Raw genomic sequence first — 20,064 nt, forward strand, 5'->3', positions numbered from 1 at the left:
TTCACATTATAGAGTAGTTAGTATAGGGTTTAAATGATAAAGATTTTAGCCTTGGCTGACTATAACCACAAAGAAAATGTGGTTCTCTGAATATAGCCATAGAGTAAATAGAAAATTCCATAAAAGGCAAAATGCCAACCAAACTTTTCTTATCACCATGGTAAATGTTTTCTATCTGTCTTATCCCTAGAACAACTAAAAGCATTTTTTTTTTAATTTTAAGATAAACATGTAATGGGGTCTTTGAGTTTTACTAGAGAGTTATAACTTATTTCATTACAGAGTAAGAAAACATTCTCTCCCATACTCATAAATGTAAAAGAACTTACTAGCTTTAGTCCTTCATGGATGTATGTCTCTCCTACGGGACTAACACGTTTTAAATTGTCCAAGCCTTCACTGATTTTGCCTCTGAAAATAATATAGTATAAAATTAAACAAAAGAAAAATGAAGAAAAATCATACTAAGCACTTCTCAAAAAGCATGGTAGTTTTGCAACTAAAGTTTCTTTAGTAAGAAGGAAAGGAAAGAACATGGGCTTTGAGGGCAGATAACTCCTCATACTTTTTGTCATTTTAATGAGTAGTTAACAATGTCTGTATTTTAACCATAAAAAATAAAAGTACTAACAATGTGAAATGTCTTGAAAAAGCCAGGCATATTCTAGGCATTTTGAGCTGAGAACAGATATCTTCTATCACATTTGTTTTACTAAATGCTAAGGAGTAAAACATTTTCCTGCATTCAAAAAAAAAAACAAGAATGGAGTAGGTCAACTTAAGTGAAAAAGTATTTCTGCAGCACTAACCCCACCTCCCTACAAGTCAGAAATCTTCTGTGTTATCTGCAAATTCCTAAGGCACATTACTTATGGAAATTAACATTTCCTATATTTGTCTCCCAAAGTCCCATGATCTAGTCACTTCTGTGGCTTCTTCTCACCCATCCAGACACCAGCTCATTCTCTTGAATATTGTAGGTACTTAATACATATTTGATGAACAAATGAAAGAATAAATGATTGGATGGATGAATGGATAGATGACAATGGTTCTTGACAGAGACAATATAAATTAAAAAGAGGAAAGATCATAGAATAATCTTTCTCATCATGACTAATTAGTTGTCTCAATGGAGTATGTCTAAACAAAGTATGACTACAATATTAACAGCTATTTTGTGTGTATAAGTAAAAGACCCATTTTTCAGGTTTTTAAAATATAGATTCCAGACACCCCTTTGAAAATAAATCACAAGAATCTTAATGTTTGCTGCCAAAAGAGAAATGAAAAAGACAACTGAAATCCAAGTTTACGCAAACAAATTTTGCATGGTAAAAATCACCTTCTCCATTCAGTTCAGATTCAGCTCATCATTACTTCTGAGAACCAGACAACACCAGCAGAAGTCTCTAAGCTGAAAGAACTTGCCAAATGTGGGATTCAGAGTGTTTGGGAAGGTAGGTCTCTGCTAGCTCATTTCACTGGAGGAAGCAGAGCACCTCTTGCTTTTCTATGTATACCCATACCTGCCACCATAATATTCTAAGCTGCTCTGAATTGCATCATTACTTTTACAGCTGCAGAGTCATAAGAGGAAAAGTGTTCCTTGCCCATAGCCAATAACGTCAACATACGTTGAGCCCTGGTCTGTCACTTTCCAGAGTAACTACACAATCTGTCAGCCTCTCCTCCATCAACAAGTGTCACCAAATGGGAAATGGAAACCGAAACAAGATAGGGTCTTTGAAGGATCCCAAGAAACTAAAAATAAATTCTAAATTTCTCTATTGGTAAATGGTAAACTAAGGGGGAAAAAAGTTATGCAGCAGGTGAAAAACACAACTCATCCATCTATACTGTGACTTAAAGAAAACTCTAAGGGAAAGCAAGGGAGAAAATGATAAAAAATAAAAGAAGAAAGAAAATGGGTATGTTAAGGGGATCAGCTCCAATCCAACATCATCTTAGAAGATCAGCTTCACTGAGTCTGGCTTTAACATTATGTCTTCAGCTATGAGGAACAGCAATATCGAAAAGACTTTGGTGTTTGTTGTGAAGCTGTTGTTAAGGGTGCTGCTGTCAAGACACACAAAGTCCCCTGTGAAGTCACACAGCAGAAGTTTCTTTGCCATCCCTGAGTAATCACTATATACTTCCTCCTTTCTGCTAACTACAGCTATGTAAACTGTTTCTTGCCCTATCAGGAACCCCATGATAAATTTCTTACTCATTCAGAAAATTCTGCTAAGTTCATAGGGTTATCATATTGCTACATCCTCTTTTCTAAGATCCTAAATTTTCTTTTTATATGTTATTAATTTTCTGCAATGTTATTATATTCTGTGTAGCTTCAAATACTTTTTAGAAAGAGGCAGAATTTAAACAAATAAAATAGGATATGAAACTTCAGTTTTGCAGTTGTTGTTGTTGTTGTTTGTTGTTGCTGAGCATCAGGGGACTAATCAACTCTTTCTTCTTGACTTTATAACTATGTTGATTGAAAAGAGAGAATGAGGCAGGGGGTGGGAGGTGGAGACAAAAACACACTGACTCATTTTTTTAATCTATAAAATTAACACTTTCAGCTCTGTTAGTATCTCTCAAGTTTCTCTGCTGAGTAGGGAAAGGAATGGATAAAAGGGAAGAGGCAGGACAAGAAGACAAGAGAAGGGAAGGGAAGGAAACCACAACTGCCATGCACTGTGCCACATCAAGGGTTTTCTCCATCCATAGAACACTTGGGACTGCGGAAGGTGTGCATGATGTCATAACTAAAATAAAGGTGTATTTTATAAATAGTGGCATAATAAAATGGTTGGCAGAAAATTCTGACTTGCCCAACTAGCACAATAAGGCATAATTTTAAGTACCTTCTACTTGTGACTAAAGATATACATTTATAAATATATCTGTATATTTAACCTGAACTTTTCAATGAGCATCATCTTAACTTTCCAGATTTTAAAGCTCTTTCCAGGTTTCAGTCAATCAGTCTACACACATCTGCTGAGCACCTACCACTTGTGAACACTGTGATCCTACACAGTGATATGAGAATGACTCATGCTTAGTCCACAGCCACCTTCACACCCATCTCTACAGATGTAGTGTAGTTCTCCCTCTAGCTGGACGCTGGGATCATCTGGAGGGCTTTTAAAAAAATCTCTTCTGGACTCTAATGGAAGAAATTCTAATCTACTTGGTGTGTGCTGGGGTCAGGGTATTTTTTGGAAATTCCCCATAGTATTCTAATGCACAGCCAGAATTAGGAACCTCTGATCTAATCTAATTTTAAAACCTTTCCATTTTGTTGGAATGATCTTTTCCTTACCTATTTTTCCAGTCAGTTCTTCAATCGAAGGAGTTTTGGGGTAACTAGGATAATCTTTTAAAGTGTAAAATACAGTTTCTAGAATGATATGGTTTATAGCCAGAGAGAACACGGATTATTTCCAAGCCCAATCTCATTTCCTCATCTATAAGATAAGGATGAAAATACCCACACCATGGGGTAATTGTGATGACTAAACAGCACATAATAAGTACTGAGTTAGCTGCAACTACTATGGTGGTTATTGTTGATATTCATCACTCCCCTGTTAGTAGGATTTTGTTCACTCAGTTTACTTTCTTCTTGATTCCAAGGCGAGCTCACTCAGTAAACTGAGGGTTGAAAATATTTGATATATATCCAGAAAGGAGGAGGGGAAAGGAAAAGAGAAAAGAGGAAAGAAAGTGTTATACTGAAGTTTTAATAAGGAGAAGGTCCTAGAAAGGAATTATATGGAAAGCTACAGAATGAGATGGGAAGACTCAGGGATTGGAGTAAATCAGAGATGAACTGAGACTTTGGTTCTGCAACAAGTAAACCGTGTAACAATCTGCACATATTTAACTTCCTGGAGTTCACTTTCCATATCCATAAAATGTAGATAAGAATGGCTGCCCCAATGGAGTTTTCATTCACTCATTCCATAGAGATTTATTACATGCCTACTATCATGTTTAAAATATAATGTTATTTGGCAGCTTTGAGCATTAAGAAGGTAGTGGGCACCTGTACAGAAGGGCTGTTAGAGGAGATAGACAGGAGAAAGGAAGTGAATAGTGCCCAAAACAAACACTCTTCATTACAGTTTGTCCTCTGCACTGCTATGTTGCTCTTCTAGAAAACCTATAAATGGTGGAAGACTGGATTTGAGATAACAGATGGCACAATGGATAAGACTCCAGGCTCTGGAGCCAGAAAGCTCCAGCCAATTATCTAACCTTTGCATCCTTCAGTTGTTTCATGTTAAGCAAAGGTAACACCAACACTAACTCCACGGGGCTACTGTGAAAATCAAAGGAGTTAATGCATATAAAGTGTCTGGTACAAAGTGAGTGTCACATAGATATTAGTTATTGTTCTTTTAACACATAACGTGTCAGGGACTGAGCAAGGTCATCTGCCAGCTCACCCTCAGTTCTTTCATTATGCATCAAACCATGAACACAACCCACAGGTCAAGCATGGGGCCTTGGCCACCTTAATTCCCAGCTCTAACACTTACTAGCCTTAGTAACTTTGTGACTTTGGTAAGTTAAGTACCTTCTCTGGGCATGCATTTCTCCCATCTGAAAATGGGGATATTGATAGTACTTATGTAGTGGAGTTGTTATAGAAATTAAAGAGACTACTATATGTAAATAGTTAGTACACTGAATGGCACCAAAGTGTTCAATAATCAATACCAACTGTTTATATCAATTCACGGTACCCCTGTCTCTTACCCATAGAAGGGAATGTAAGTAGGAATTATCAGCTTTGTTTGTCACAGTTGGGAGCCTCATTTGAGAACTTCCCTTCACTAGTCCCTCATAAAACACATAGAATTTTTAAATTTTATATTAAGTTATACAAACTCCAAATCATCTGCATAAGTATTCAGTACTGCTCTTGAACAGCTGAGTACCAACAATCCTAAAATGTATTCCTTTTATAGCACAATTTTAAAATATTTTAGGAAAATTGTCATTTCTAATAAATAAAACTTCAATTCTCACATTTCTACATATTAATTCTTAAGACTTTGAGAGTTTGAATTTAATAATACTATTCAAAATCACAAAGGTAAAGGGAAATGTGGCCATCTATTCTAACCTAACTCAAGGAGGAAATAATGTTAATATTAAAATAATAAAAGAGAAAGTATTAATGTTATTAATAAACAGTTTTAATTTATATAAAAGAATAAGAGAAATGAGAGTGCAAGGCTAATAATAAATAATAAAAGTAAATATAACCTGTCAGTCAAAATTTGCTGACATGGGTTATGGGTTACACCAAAATCTAAAGACCAGCGCCAAAATTACCAATCTACTTTGTTATTTTGGTTACACACAAGGTTTTTTTTTGTTTTTTTGTTTTTTCTCCAAGCTGGCTTGCTTATTTCTGAAAGAGATTCATCTTTGGAATTTTATTATTACTTTCTTGATAAACTATGGTAGATAATCTCCAAATATGACCTCCATCAATTCCTTCCCACTCTATATGTGCCCACTCTCCCATCAAGAGATGGAATTTTTCCCCACCCCTTTGAATCTGGCCCAGCCCTGTTACTGCTTGGCAATAGAACAAGGTAGAAATGATATTCTTAGACAGCTAAATTCAACCCTTAAGAGAACTAGAGACTTTGTTTCCTTCATCTTATAATACTTGCTCTTGGAATGCTCTTTCAGAACCCAGTTATCATGTGTGAGAAGTCCATGCCACATGCAGAGGTCACATGGAGGAGAACCAAGTTATCCCAGCTCTAGGTGTGCTTCAGAATCAACAACCACCCTCTGTGACTATAGCACACCAGATAACATCATATGGGGCAGAGAAACCTTCCATTTGAGCCATCAACTCACAGAATTGTGAGAGATAACAAAATTGTTGTTTAAGTCACTAAGTTTTGGGGTGCTGTTCTATGATCACTGTGCCAACTCCAGGCCTAAGCCTTAATAAGGCATGGGAGTGTTTCCTTTTTTGTACCCTTGGTAGCTAGCTGCCATATAAAAACTTTAACTATCCTGAGACCACCATGCAGAGGAGGAAACCCAACCTAGCCATGTGCAGAAGCCACATGGAGGAGAATGAAGACTCCAGTCCACAGTCCTAGCTGAGATCCTAGACAACAGCCAGCATGAGCACCAACTTGCTAGCCACCTGGGTGAGGTCATTTCAACTCTTCTAGCCATTCCAGCTTCCCAGCTGACAACACATGAAGCATGAGAACTGCCCATTCAATGCACAATATCATGAGAAACAATAAATTGTATTTATACCACTAATTTTAGGGTAGTTTATTATGCAGTAATAGATAGCCAAAATAGAAATTGTGACTAAGGTAAAAGATAAATGACCTTGAGAAGATTGACAGTAAAGACTGGAAGAGCAGTAAGCAAATTGTTATTGGAGGCTCAGTTTCATGTTCATGTCTGCTGCATTCCATTGGTTAAATTTAGTAAGCCATAGGCCCAACCCAGATTTTTAAAATTATATATTTAAATTAAAAATACTTACATACACATATATTACATATATTATACATATTACGTATATAATCATGTATACACATGTATGCGTATATGTTGTATGTATTCTGTGTTTCATTGGAGGTCACAGAAGAGCAATCTATCACAAAAGCTAAAAGCTTCATGCATCTACGCTATCAAATGTCAATTTAGATAACTGCATAAGCATAAATGCTATAGGTATTTATATCATAGGTCAATTAGCTATAGGTGTTTTTATCATAGGTCAATTCTGTTCTTTATCCTCAAGAGAATATTAGCCAGAGATATTAGTCCTTGAAATGAAAAAAACTGCAAACAAAATGTAGGAATACACAAGAATTTTATAATTAGTCAGTTACATAACATAATCAAATGTTTCTCTTGGAAGGTAAAAGTTAGTAGATTGAGTAAAATATGAAACAAAACAATGTTCTCAAGATGTTATTCATGTCTATACAAATGACTTAGAATCCACTTAGCACTGTACTTTACCTGAGCTATTATGTACAAAGCATTTAGCAAAATGTCTGATACATAGTAAGTGCTCAATGAACTTTACTACTTTCGTCTCCTTCCATTAATAAACCACAATATTAATTAGTCTGACAAAATTAGAAAAATTACATGTGGGGAAATTTATTCATTCATTCAAATACTATACCCATCCTAGCTATCTATTTAATTGAGTCATTATATACTGCTATACAACCTACTGTATGAAGGACAAATTGCCAAAAAAAAAAAAAATCCCTACTAGCTCCTCAACTTAAAATTTTTTAAAGGTTTCAAAAGAGTAAAAGATGATTTTTCCCGACACAAACATTTCTAATACATCCCAAGTTACATCTTAGTAACTTGTACTTTATATAAAACCTAGCTTATTCTTTATTTAACATGTCACTCTAAAGCCAATATATGCCAAGGTCTCTGTGGTCCAGATTCCAGACCAATGAATCCAAGGTAAAGTCCTAGATTAAAAAATACCTGCTTAAAAAATGCCCCACACAATCTGGGTTCGTGAAAATTTTTTCTCCAATTTAGTCTACACTTACCAAAGTGTGGTACACAGATCACACCTAAAGTTCACATCTTCTGTATCTTGAATGTTTATACTCCATTTCCCCATTCAATGCTTACTGGGCCATGAGAAACCAACTTTTGCATTTTACCACCTCAGTGTGCCAGGTCTGTCTTCCAGGCACAAGCAACAATGTATTTAATTTTCTAGAACACACTCATTAAGCAGATATGGGACTTCACTGAAAGTAACTATTCACATATGCTCGACCAGAATCCGAGTTGCTGCCATGCCCGGACCTCTCAGGATTACCAAACGTGTGGCCAAAACTGACTTTTCTAAACAGGAATAATTACTTCCCTGATAGAATCAAAACAAAACAATAGAGTCACTTCCTCTCACCGAGTCACTGGTTTGTAAGAGAACAGAATACATTTAGAGGATGAATACGTCTTTGAATTCTGACAATTCTGACTAACTGTGAAAACTGGAGAAGGGGGAACAGAGAGAGTCTGAGGCAGTTCAGTGGTTAGGTGGTCATGCTCAGGAGCCACACCCAGGTGTGAATTCTGGCTCTGAATCCTTAGCTGTGTCACTTTAAGCAAAGTCACTTGACTTCTCCAAACTTCTGCTAGAATCCTGGCACATGATGGTGATGGTGTGGTACAAAGATAACCTCCAAATCCCATTTCAACCTCAGTCTCCTTCCCAACCAGTCATCAATTAGGCCTTCTCATGCATTATATGCATTTAATCACCCCAACATTTCTATATGGTAGGAATGATTAGCTCCTTTTAGCAGACAAGCGAATTGGGCAGCAAGAGGTGAAATAACTTGTCCAAAGTCACACAGCTAATATACAGCTCCTATGTCTTTCTGACCCAAAGTCCAATCCTGGTGTTTTCATTTTAACAAGGAGCCTTCAGGATCCTCCAAGTTAACAGCTGAATGTGCTCTATTCCTAATGCTTACTCTTTCCAACCCTTGAGTTCCATTTTGATTCCACGATAGCTGTCTCTGGCTACAGAAGTCAATAACATTTATTTTTAATTTAAGTATTTGTTTAATTTTTTACAAATAGTATTACATTGTCATTGAAATAAAATTGAATAACCTAGATGTATGGAAATTAAAAACATGAAGGCTCTCCCCACCCTGAATCTCACTGCTAAGACAATATTGTTGTTAGCAACTTGTTGCTCAACTTCCAGACTTTTTTCCATGTATTCATTATTATATACACACACACCATAAAAACAGGTAAATTTTTGGTTTGTTTTGATTTATCATCTTTTTTTTTTTTTTTTTTTTTTTTTTTTTTGCGGTATGCGGGCCTCTCACTGTTGTGGCCTCTCCCGTTGCGGAGCACAGGCTCCGGACGCGCAGGCTCAACAGCCATGGCTCACGGGCCCAGCCGCTCCGCGGCATGTGGGATCCTCCCAGACCGGGGCACGAACCCGTGTCCCCTGCATCGGCAGGCGGACTCTCAACCACTGCGCCACCAGGGAAGCCCCCTGATTTATCATCTTTAACAGAGTATTCTGCAACTTGCTTTTCTCAATTAGTATATCTTAGATATATTTTCATGGTGATATATATGGATTTTCCAATTCTTTGAATAACTGTATAGTATCCCATTCTATGTCTAAATTTATTATAGTATCATCAATTGACAAGCATTTAGATTTACTACAATTTTCACTATAATGAACAATGCTGCAGTATTTAATTTTGCGCATACTTATCTTTGCACACTGGTGTTAGTATTTCAGTAGGGTATAGGCCTAAAAAGTAGAATTGCTGATAGCAGACTTCTAAACTTTTACAGATACTGACAAATTTCACTGCAAAATGAATGAACCAATTTATAAATTACCAACTCTTATAAAAGACTATTTTATCACAAGTAAATTTTTAATTCAGATTTAAAGGAATTAGAAGAAATCCTTTCAAATAATAGAAATGTGTATATTATTTACATTTTCATATAAATTTAATCAAATGACTTCTCTTTAATTTCCCACAAGTTTGCCTAAGGAATATTTTTTCCTAAGTAATTGATTATTATTCTCAGGTCAAACAATTTTATGACTTTTTCAATTTGGGGACAAAAAGAAAGTTGAAAATGTTTGTAACTGATCTATAACAATAAAAATGAGAAAATTAGCAAATATAAGTCATCATTTATCACCTCTCAAGGAGAGAAAATATATGATAGCAGTTAATAACTCAGATTCTAGAGTCAGACCAACTCAATCATTCATTCAACAAATATTTACAAGCATCTAGTATGGGCCAAGCCCTGTTCTAGGTGTTAGATATATGGGTGAAGGTAAACAAGACAAAGAGGACCCCTCTGCTCTCATGCAGTTTACATTAGGGTTATGGAGATAAAATAAATAGATTAATTAACAGAACAATTTCAAAAAGTGATAACTAAATAGAGTATTGTGAGACGTTACCAGGGAGGTGAGGCAGGATTTCTTTACACCTGATGGTGAGGCAAGGCTTCTCAAAGGAGGTGATGCGTGGGATGAGGCCTCAATAACAAGCATGAGCTGGTCAGGGGAAGATGTGGGGCAGACAAAGAGCAAAAGTGCTAGTGCAGAGAGAAGGTTGGTCCATTCAGGGAATGGAAAAATGGCCAGTATACAAAACTATGGCATACAATGTTGTAGGAAAGGTTTGGGTGAGCAAGCAGGTAGGGCTTTTAGGCCATTGGGAAATGTGTGCTTTCTATTCTAAGCCATTAGATTGTCTTAAGCACAAGAGGGGCATGATCTATTTTACACTTTAAGAGACCATTCTGGCTAATATACTCCCCACCACTGATTAATTGTGTGTTTTGGACAAGTTACATTATCTTTCTCAGCTTCAGTTTCCTCACTTATAAAGTTGAGATAACAGTATCTGTTAAATGGAGTTGATATAAGGGTTAAGTGAAGTAATGAATGGAAAGCATTTTGCACAATATCTAGCACATAATAATTGTTCACTAAATGTTTTCGATTAACTCACTTTTACATCATTAAGATTATATTAAGCAGAACTAAGCATAATTCACTACCCCCAATTTTGCAACACAATAGCTAAGAATATCCTTTAAAATTAGTCCTGATTCAAATTCTCTAATATTGAGAGGTTGGATATTTCCATATTGAACCAACAGTCAGCACTTTCCTCTTACCTGATCCTATAATACAGCCCTGAGCTATATGTGTTTGTGTATGTGTTTGTGTACACAAACAGCCCGCTACTGTCATATAGATTATTCATCCTTGTGTTACCTCCAGAGTCCACAATGCTCAATACATCATATACAGATAGGGCAGGCAAAGCAGGTAGGTAGGTAGGTAGATGGATGGAGTAACAGATATATGGAAGATAAAAATCATGGGAGCAAAAGAAAAGAAGAGAGTGTTTCAACTTGAATTATTCAAAATAATAATATTTTTAAATCATGAGTATATAAAATGCATAACTGATCATTTCTTGTCATGTTTATTATTCTATTCATGCATTTACATAGTACCGAATTCATGCTGAAACACTAACAGAAGACACAGCCCTACTGTAAGGACTTACTGCCTTCCCATCTTGCTTCATCTCTACTGAAGATATTTAGCAACACTCTGAGAAACATGAAAGAGGTACTTCTCATATTTACCAAGGTACTGACGAATTATAAGTAATAGAACCAAAATTGTGAAACCTGCTATATTTGACCTTTGCATTTTCCATGCACTCAGATCTCTTATTGTGACATCAAGAAAGTTTATACATAGAATTCCCCTTTCTAGGCTCTTGAAACAAGGATCCCCAACAGTTGTGGAAACATCTGTTCAGTGATCTTGCATCTAAATATGTGAATGATTTCTACACACTTAAAATTGTATAATGGACAAAAAGTGACATTATGTCCAAATATAGAGGACCACAGAAATTTGAAAAGTCATTGATTTAATTAAATAAAATTAGTAAAATAACAACTAGGTTTAGAAAATAATCCTTTAGGGCAGACTGTTCTGTGATATACAAAAAACTATTCTATGCATTGTCTTATTTTTGATCCTCACAAATCTCTTAAAAAAACATGGTAGATTATGTCTGCAGTTTATAAACATAAAAACTGACACACTGAGTAGATGATTTACCCCAAGTCTCTAATCAGTAAGTAGCAAAACTGGAACTCTAACCCAGGCTTTCTCAGTGTACATTCTGCCACCCCAAAGTAATGCAACATGCCAAATCATGCAATTTGTTAAAGCTGAACTTATTTCTATTTAAAACGAACCAGAGGAGCCAACTATGTTGGAAAAAAATAAATAAAGTGCAAGTAGCATTATTAAAATTCCTCCTGGAATTTTATTATAAATCCTTTCAAGCAGGATAATAATCCCTTTATATAAGCATAATTCCTCCTGATCATTAAAATACTACATACTCCCTAGCTGCAGATAACAATAATAGCAACAAAAAAGCTCTCATCTCTTGAATACATGTATGCCAGACTCTGTCCTACATTCTCCACATTCATTGACTTCAATTCTTACAGCAAACTTATGAAGTAGGTATTATTATTATTATCACCACCATCATCATCATCACTATATAGATGGAAAAAACTGAGGCATAAAGAGGTTAAGTAACTTGTCCATGACCATTTGGCAAGTAAATGGGTTCAGCAACATTTAGGTGCAACATTACGCTGCCTTTTGAAATAGAAGCTTCTTTATCCCATTCTAACCTCTTCCCTATCAGATTCAACCAATGATAAGGGAAGAATCTCTAGTTGAGATGAACACGATTTAAACCCTTTCCATGCATGTTTATGCAATACCAATCTTGCCGACCTGTGACTATATTTCATCAAAGTGCTGAAGGATTCACATGTAAAGTACCTAACAGAGAACCTGGCACAATGTATACAGTTGACAATTACTGGGAGTCTACTATGTGTCTGGCATTATTCTAAATCCTTTTCTCTATACATACTCCATGAATGTTAACTTGGTTCTTTTTTTGTCCTAATGGATAGGCTGAATCAAGAGTTGTTTCTTTGGAAATTAAGCTGGGCAATAGAGAAAACTTCTTTTCATGAAGGCAAGGACTGTTATATCAATGGGTATAAAAAGCTGTTGTATATGGGTTGTTAGGGACTACTGTTGCTCTGGCCCTTGATGAAACCCAGATGCACATAAAAAAGTATGAGAGGAAATATCAATGAGGACTGAGGTCATAAGCTGGACTCCCCACCTACAGAGAGATTTCCTCTCCAGGAAAAGTAAAACTTAAAGCACAAAGAAATTAGAAGTTTGATTGATTTTCCAAATCAATTATGTGAATTTTAAATGTTATCACTCTGAGTTCCTTTAAATATTATGCTTTCTTGACTTTTTTTTTTTTTCTTGCGGTATGCGGGCCTCTCACTGTTGTGGCCTCTCCCATTGCGGAGCACAGGCTCCGGACGCACAGGCTCAGCGGCCATGGCTCGCGGGCCCAGCCGCTCCGCGGCATGTGGGATCTTCCCGGACCGGGGCACGAACCCGTGTCCCCTGCATCGGCAGGCAGACTCTCAACCACTGCACCACCAGGGAAGCCCTCTTGACATTTTTAAAGGAAAAAAAAAAACTACTTTAAAGACAAAAGTTTTCAGAAATCCACATATTATGTAAAAAAAGATACAACAGCCTCCCTTGCTAAAACTAGTTTGGAGAAATTTGATTTCAAAATAACACTAACTCATTCATTTATTCAACAAGAATTGAGCAAGAACTATCTTGCATACTTTGTGTTAAATGCAGTAGACATAAAAATGAAGTAGAGGGCTTCCCTGGTGGCGCAGTTGTTGAGAGTCCGCCTGCCGATGCAGGGGACGCGGGTTCGTGCCCCGGTCTGGGAGGATCCCACGTGCTGCGGAGCGGCTGGGCCCGTGAGCCATGGCCGCTGGGCCTGCGCGTCCGGAGCCTGTGCTCCGCAACGGGAGAGGCCACAACAGTGAGAGGCCCGCGTACTGCAAAAAAAAAAAAAAAAATGAAGTAGAAAATCTCCCTTCCCACTATGGAAAGAACCATTCTTTAAAATATGTCAGTGACTACTTCTAACTTGCCACAGTGATGGGTCCAAATGAAACAGAAATGGTCATATAAAATACTACGATATTGGTTCGGGAAAAAAAAAAAACATACACACACACACACACACACACACACACACACGAAAATGAAAGCAAGTTCCTTTATAAAGGTAAACATATTCAGCATCAGTGGACCTCAGAGTAAGACTGGAGATTCAGGATGTCTGCTCAATCTAGTAGATTATCCAAATGGATCCATATCTTTCTCCTCCCTAAAATTCTTCCAATTCCTGGTTGATTAATATATTACATCTAAACATGAAAGATGTAGAACTACTTACAGTAACAGAGACGGGAAAAGTGGGAGGTAGTAAATACACAACTAAGGCAGAGATATGGGTTTCATTGTACATTCCATAGCCAATATGAATGATATTGATTTTCAGATTACCTGCTCTTTTATATTATTCATACCTCCTTTTTCCTCTATTACTGAAGAGGACGAAATTGTCTGTGCACTTGCTTGATTCCACTGAGAGGCCTGAATCACCACTTGGAAGTATCAATCATTCCTTTAAGATTAGTCTCTACTTAAAGCCTGCAGTGAAACGATAATGTACTAACCTGTCTCCAGTTAATGGCAAAATAATGGTTGCTTGAGAAGAAAACACAATGAAAGATAATCTCATTTGAGGGCTGCAAAATAAGAAAAGAGGCAGTTAAAACATTTTAAAAAGAAATATTGATATAATACAGATGTATAGCTAGGGAGTCTCATTTAAAATCAGTCTCACTGAATGGCCCAGGCTTCTTTTAAATGGAACTCCCTAAGTAGATACACTTAACTCTGCTCAAGTGTATATGCATATGTCATTTACTGCATATGTCATTTTGGATTTAGTCAGTGCTTCTCAGCACTCAAGCACTCCTCCCTGACCCATAGGACTGTTTAGGTAGAGGCTAACTAGCAAGATGAATTCTAGGCCAATGGAAAATTTTTGTAGAAAGTGCTTCTTCCTTTGATGCTCTATCATGTCATCTCCTTCTAGGAGGCCAATCCCTTCAGAGTGATTATCATTAGCAATTTTAGGGTTGGAGGGCAGTCCATGTGATTTAATTACCACAGATATGAAAGGAGTTCATACAGAAGTTATCCTGAAGTAAGATTACTTAAAGTGTGTCATGGACAATGTGAAAGAGAAGAACAAATCACATTTTGATTAGACATTTTCAATTTTCCAAGTCTCAAATATCACACTCCAGTTGGCAACAACTGCCCTGGCTAGCTACACCTTTTAAGCTTTAAGCCTTGATCTCACAGAATGGTTCTAGTTTCGAAGACACTCTATGCAAATCTTACTAAGATCTGAAACTGAAGATGTGAAAGTAAGACCTACAAACTGAAGAGCACAATGATGTCAAAGGGTTATACATATTTGAAAAGTCATTCTCTTCAGCAGTCACCCTTTATTTACTTTCTACAATGCACTGTTGGTTAGTAACTGAGCAACTAAACTTGAGCCAGAGAACTGTGTATTATAGAATTCCAATTTGTAAACCAGACCAAATAAGAGCCCCACTTCTTGGAAATATACTGAAATGACCCACTGCTTTTGATCAAAATCTATGGGACTCTGCACACTCTTGGATTAAATCAGAAAATTTATAAACAACTCTTTCTTCTGCCTTTGACATTTAAGGATATAGGGCCTTGTTTATTTTTCTCTCCTAGACAAGTTTACCTCAGACCTTGTCCAGAAATGAGTGTTATACTTGGCTTCTTAAGCAGGAGACTGATGATTAAACATGGACAAGCATACATTTTTATAGGGATAAACTTACTGCTGCCAATAACTAAAAGCAAGGATTGCCTAGGCCTCTACAGATTGTTTGAAGTTACTTGCAACATGACTTTCAAAATGTTTTGATCATCCAAGCCTGTTTTACAGAAAACATTTGGGCTAACAAGACTGAAAGAAGCAATATTTAATGATACAGCTCCTTTTCATGTCCTTTCCATTATCTTGATAAACTTGCATTTGCTCATTGCACTTTTTCTTCTAAAAAAAATAAAAGGAGAAAAAAAAAAGCCTCAAAAGACTAGTGTCCTAAGGTTATTTTTAAATAGGGATGCCACTAATTCCTGGTTACCTCTAAATAAGAGAGTAAGCTGGATTTCATAGCAGTTATGCTTTTTATAGGAGAGAAACCAATCTTTCCTAGTAAGGATTATTGCATATATAGAACAGTTAAATTTTAAACCAGCCACACACCCACATATTGCGTAAACACATATCGTTTCTTTAAACACACTCAAGTGCCTTTCCTGGTAGTGGGTTATTAACACGTGTTCATTTGAAGTTTACCAACACTTATTATTTTCTTAATGAGGACCTCAACAATGCTAAGAATTGTATGGAAAGGAAAAAATATTATGGATACTATTAGCATAAAATTTTTAATGTGGTAAATTATGAGAAAGCATAACTGAAATTCAGAACAGATGAAAATTCAGAAAGGAAAAGACATTTGTAATTGTATCTGAAGATACTTCCCCAGACACTGAGCCAAGTTTCTGGGATCCAGATGAAAAAAGCCCTCAACAACTAAAGGGCTGTCCTAATAACAGCATGTGTGTGATAAGACCCTGAAGCACTTAAAAATCAACATTTCAGTAAAGGCTTTCCCTGCAAATCGTTTCCAACTTCCCTCCACATTAAACTCCCCTGCTTAGAAATGGAAAGTGGGAGAAATACCTCACAAATCTCTCTGTAAGTTGCTGGACAAAATTGTAAATTTCAATCCAGTTATTTGCCACACTCCCAGACCTGAAAAAGGAAATTGAACTGATCATAAAAGCAACACATCTACTGGGGCCTAATCTGACCTCTTCTTCAAGCTAAATCACAGCATCAGCATCTGAAACTTAGGTGCTACGAGAATCTAGGAAGCCAACCCATCTTCAGGGACCGCCTGCCTGCTAATTGTTTAGAGTGGGATCCCAGCTCTTCAAAATAAACACAGCCTTCCTTAGAAGGAAACGCAAACCACACTGGGTATGTTAACCTTAGACTTTACCTAGCTACAATGAAAGCGCTGTGATCAGGATAAACCCAGGCAAACTTTAGCCAGCGTGAGGCGCTGAGGACAGAGGGGCCGAGAAAGAGTCTTGTCTGGGTCACAGGGTCGCAGAAGGCTATCCCAAGTGGCCGCACTCCCATTTCCCAAGAAACTCCACAACTGGCCAGCAGTGACTACCCATCTCCCAGCGAGCCTAGCAGCTCCGGGATCCTCCTATCACCCCGCAGCCCGCACAGATCCGAAAGCGCTAGCTTTTCGGACAGAGATAGCAACAGGGCACCCATCACTGGGTTACCCACACCCCTCCCCAGGTCGCACATACATCTCAGCCTCCCCAGCCACAGCTCACTACCCAGTGCCACTCTCACCAGAAGACCCTGCATCTCCCTCCCGCACTCACTTGTCCAGGACGAAGTAGAGATCAAAGGCTCCACGGCAGGAGGGCTGCTCCTGGGCGCTCACCAGCCCCCCAGGACCGCTGAGAGCTAGCAGCCACAGCCCGGGGACCAGCCAGCTCCGGGGACTAAGCGCCGGGGAGAGCCCCGCCACCATCCTGCGGCCAGGGGTCTGCGACTCCCTCCTGCTCGCAGCCCCGTCTGCTCGACTCGGTGGCGACGCTAGGGTGGTAGGAGTTACCAGGGACGCAGCCTAGGGTGGGGGATTGCGAGCAGCTAGGGCGCCGGCGCCTGGGTCAGCAGGACCTACTAACTGACAGAGGGAGGGAGACCGGGAAGGAGGGAGGTCCTAGGAGGACAAAGGGAGACTCCGCAACCGCCGCAGCTGCCGCCGGAACTCTTGACGAATCCCAGTGGAAGAGCGATCCAGTCCTCCCCCTCCCGATTCCGGAGAGTTCCTGCAGACAATAAGGGCCCTCGGCGACAGCTTGCAAGAGAAGTTCCTCTCCGGCCTCTGGTCGAGCCTCTAGCGCCAGCCTGGAACCCGGACCGAGAGTTCCAGTCCGCCGGGCGGGCTCGATTCCGGCTGCTGCAGCGCGAAGCGGGACAGGCACCCCCGGGACGCGGCCGCCGCCGCGCAAACTTGGAGTGGAGACCCCTCTCTTCTGGTTCCCTTCCTCCGGCGGCCCAACTCCGCTCTGCACTCCAAACTTTCTTCCTCTTACTCCACTCCGGCACAGCGCAGCCAGGCGGTCCCCTTTAGGGGAGGAGGCTGAACTGGCCCCGGGACTGGTGGCTCCGGAGAAGCCACTCACACACAGCAGGCCAAAAGCGCGATCTGGCCGGGTTCCGGCAGTGTCAGTGTGCGCCCGAGGGCGGGGCCTGATCCGAAGGCCGCCGAGCCACACACACGCACGCTTGTGGGTTCGTGCCGAGCTGAAGATGACTAACGCTTGTCAGTTTTTGGAAAGGGGATAAGTAGTTTAGAAAAACAGATGTCCTCTAGAAACTAAACATCTCCGTGTATCCTGCAGCCTCGGCCTATTTCAGCAGCTGTGCAGAGCAGCCCTCGCCGTGGTTTGGGAAACTGAAGTCCAGCCATCCCAAGAGAGGCGATGACCCCCGCACTCTGCCCCACCCCCATGACCACAAGCACACTTGCTGCACTGCTACCTAAGGAAGGCAATTTCCTCTTTTTCTAGAAACCTACTTGGTTGTTTCATCTCACCAAGCCTAGAAACCAGCATGGTGGGGGGAATGGGGGTGGGGTCGGGGGTGGGAACTGAATTCTTCAGGAGTGGACAGTTGTACCTCAGAATATTTCATCCCACTGTCATTTATCTCAAGCTCCAGATATTAAGCATCTCATCTTGCAGCAAGCTAGGCCACCCTTGCCAAACTGTGCAGGAGCAAAAGTTTGCAGGCGTTCGGATTCTCTGCTTACTCATTTTGCATTCCCTCCCTCCTCCCCCACCACACCTGTGACACCTGCCTTCCCCTGACGGAAACTGGCTTTTAGAAGCTACCAATCTCACTGGTATAAACACCAATGATTGACAGTAATGTGAAGTGTCACCTCCTCATTTTCATTTGAATTAAATCAAGGCTTTACCATCAAAAGTTCTTATACTACCTAATCACATATCGTCTTGGCAATTCTATTGGTTGTCCTGCGTATCTAACTTTTCATTTACATAATCTTTGACATACAACCAGATTTGCAAGCTCTCTGAAGATAGAAACCTGCCACTTTAACAAAGATTTATTAAGTACCTACTATGTGCTAGGCACTGTTCTAGGACCTAGAGTTAAGGCTCCAAACAAGATGACAAGCCCCAGTTTCCACGAAGCTTGCAGTCTGGTTGAGGAGGAAAAACAGATAAAAATACTAAGTAAATGTCTGTATTAGAAGGTAGTTTGCAGAGATTTAATATATGGTAATATGATAGAGAATGACCAACTAGATGACTAACACAAAGAAGGTAGCCATTCCAAGAACTAGAGGGGGAAACATTCCCAGCTTCTCCAACTTACCATGAGTATTAACTTAGAACATTCAAGAAACAGAAAGAAAAAACAGTGTGGCTAGAGTTTTGTGAGAAAGAGGAAGTAAGAGAAGTAGGCAGGGACTAGTATATGTGTTTTGTAAACTGTGGTAAAGAATTCAGATATTTTATATTGTGTGACTGGAGCCCATTAAAGGCGTTCCAGGGGTGGGGAATACGATAAAGTGATATGATCTATGTTTTTCAAAGATCATTCTAGCTGATGTGACACGCTGAATTTGGAGACAGCAAGAATGAAAGCAGGAAAACCAGTCAGGAAACTACTGCAGGATCAGGACACAATAAAATGGTACCTTGGACCTTATAGTGGCTGAACTGAGAGATATGAATGGATGAGAGCTTCAATAAATACAGGTAGATCCCCAGTTTGGAAATGTCTGCCACTTAGAGATGGAAATTCCACTATCATCCACTGGATCCACCACTTTATACCTGATGGGGGGTAGGGAGGGTTCTGATGGGGCAAGTGGCTGATTGAGTGGAAGATAACTTACACTTTTGTTAGAAAGAAATGCAAATCCTCCATTGTTTTCAAGTAACTGAGCTCCAGAATTAAAGTCCAGTGAGAGGGATGGCTCTATTATAAGCATCCTAATTCTGTGCTCCTTGGTCTCATCTCTTCTTAAGGTTCTGAAACTCTGATTCTTCTGCAGCCATCAGGCCTCCAGGGATATGGTGCCACCTCTCATTTCACATTTAGGACCAACTGTAGATACATTAATTTCTTTGACTTCCCACAGCAAAACTGGAACAGGCTGACATTTTCAGGAAACTTGTGTTCACAGCTGTTAAAGTTTTTTTTTTCAAGGTTTTTATTAAAACTGGTTAAAACTGGTCTTCATTTTCAGCTTTAGTTTCAATGAAGACAGAATCCAAGATAG

At 39.1% G+C, this 20,064-nt stretch overlaps 1 protein-coding gene across 3 annotated transcripts in view; it reads right to left on the minus strand.

Moving 5' to 3' along the window:
• Positions 1-17,986, minus strand: part of ANTXR2 (ANTXR cell adhesion molecule 2) — a 163,768-nt gene extending 145,782 nt beyond the window's left edge. The window contains exons 1-4 of one of the 3 annotated variants that reach the window (XM_081227933.1): positions 17,123-17,984; positions 16,398-16,469; positions 14,266-14,337; positions 330-411 (exon numbers count right to left, since the gene is read on the minus strand). In XM_081227933.1, coding sequence (XP_081084059.1) covers positions 330-411; positions 14,266-14,337; positions 16,398-16,469; positions 17,123-17,274 — 378 coding nt within the window. In that variant the 5' untranslated portion in view covers positions 17,275-17,984. Of the gene's footprint in view, positions 1-329; positions 412-14,265; positions 14,338-16,397; positions 16,470-17,122 lie in introns of all 3 variants that reach the window. The other 2 variants (XM_081227931.1, XM_081227932.1) reach the window with 2 other exon arrangements.
• Positions 17,987-20,064: the final 2,078 nt, after the last annotated feature.

This window comes from Mesoplodon bidens (genome assembly GCF_964165515.1).
Source record: "Mesoplodon bidens genome assembly, chromosome: 1".
Classification (NCBI taxonomy): domain Eukaryota; kingdom Metazoa; phylum Chordata; class Mammalia; order Artiodactyla; family Ziphiidae; genus Mesoplodon; species Mesoplodon bidens.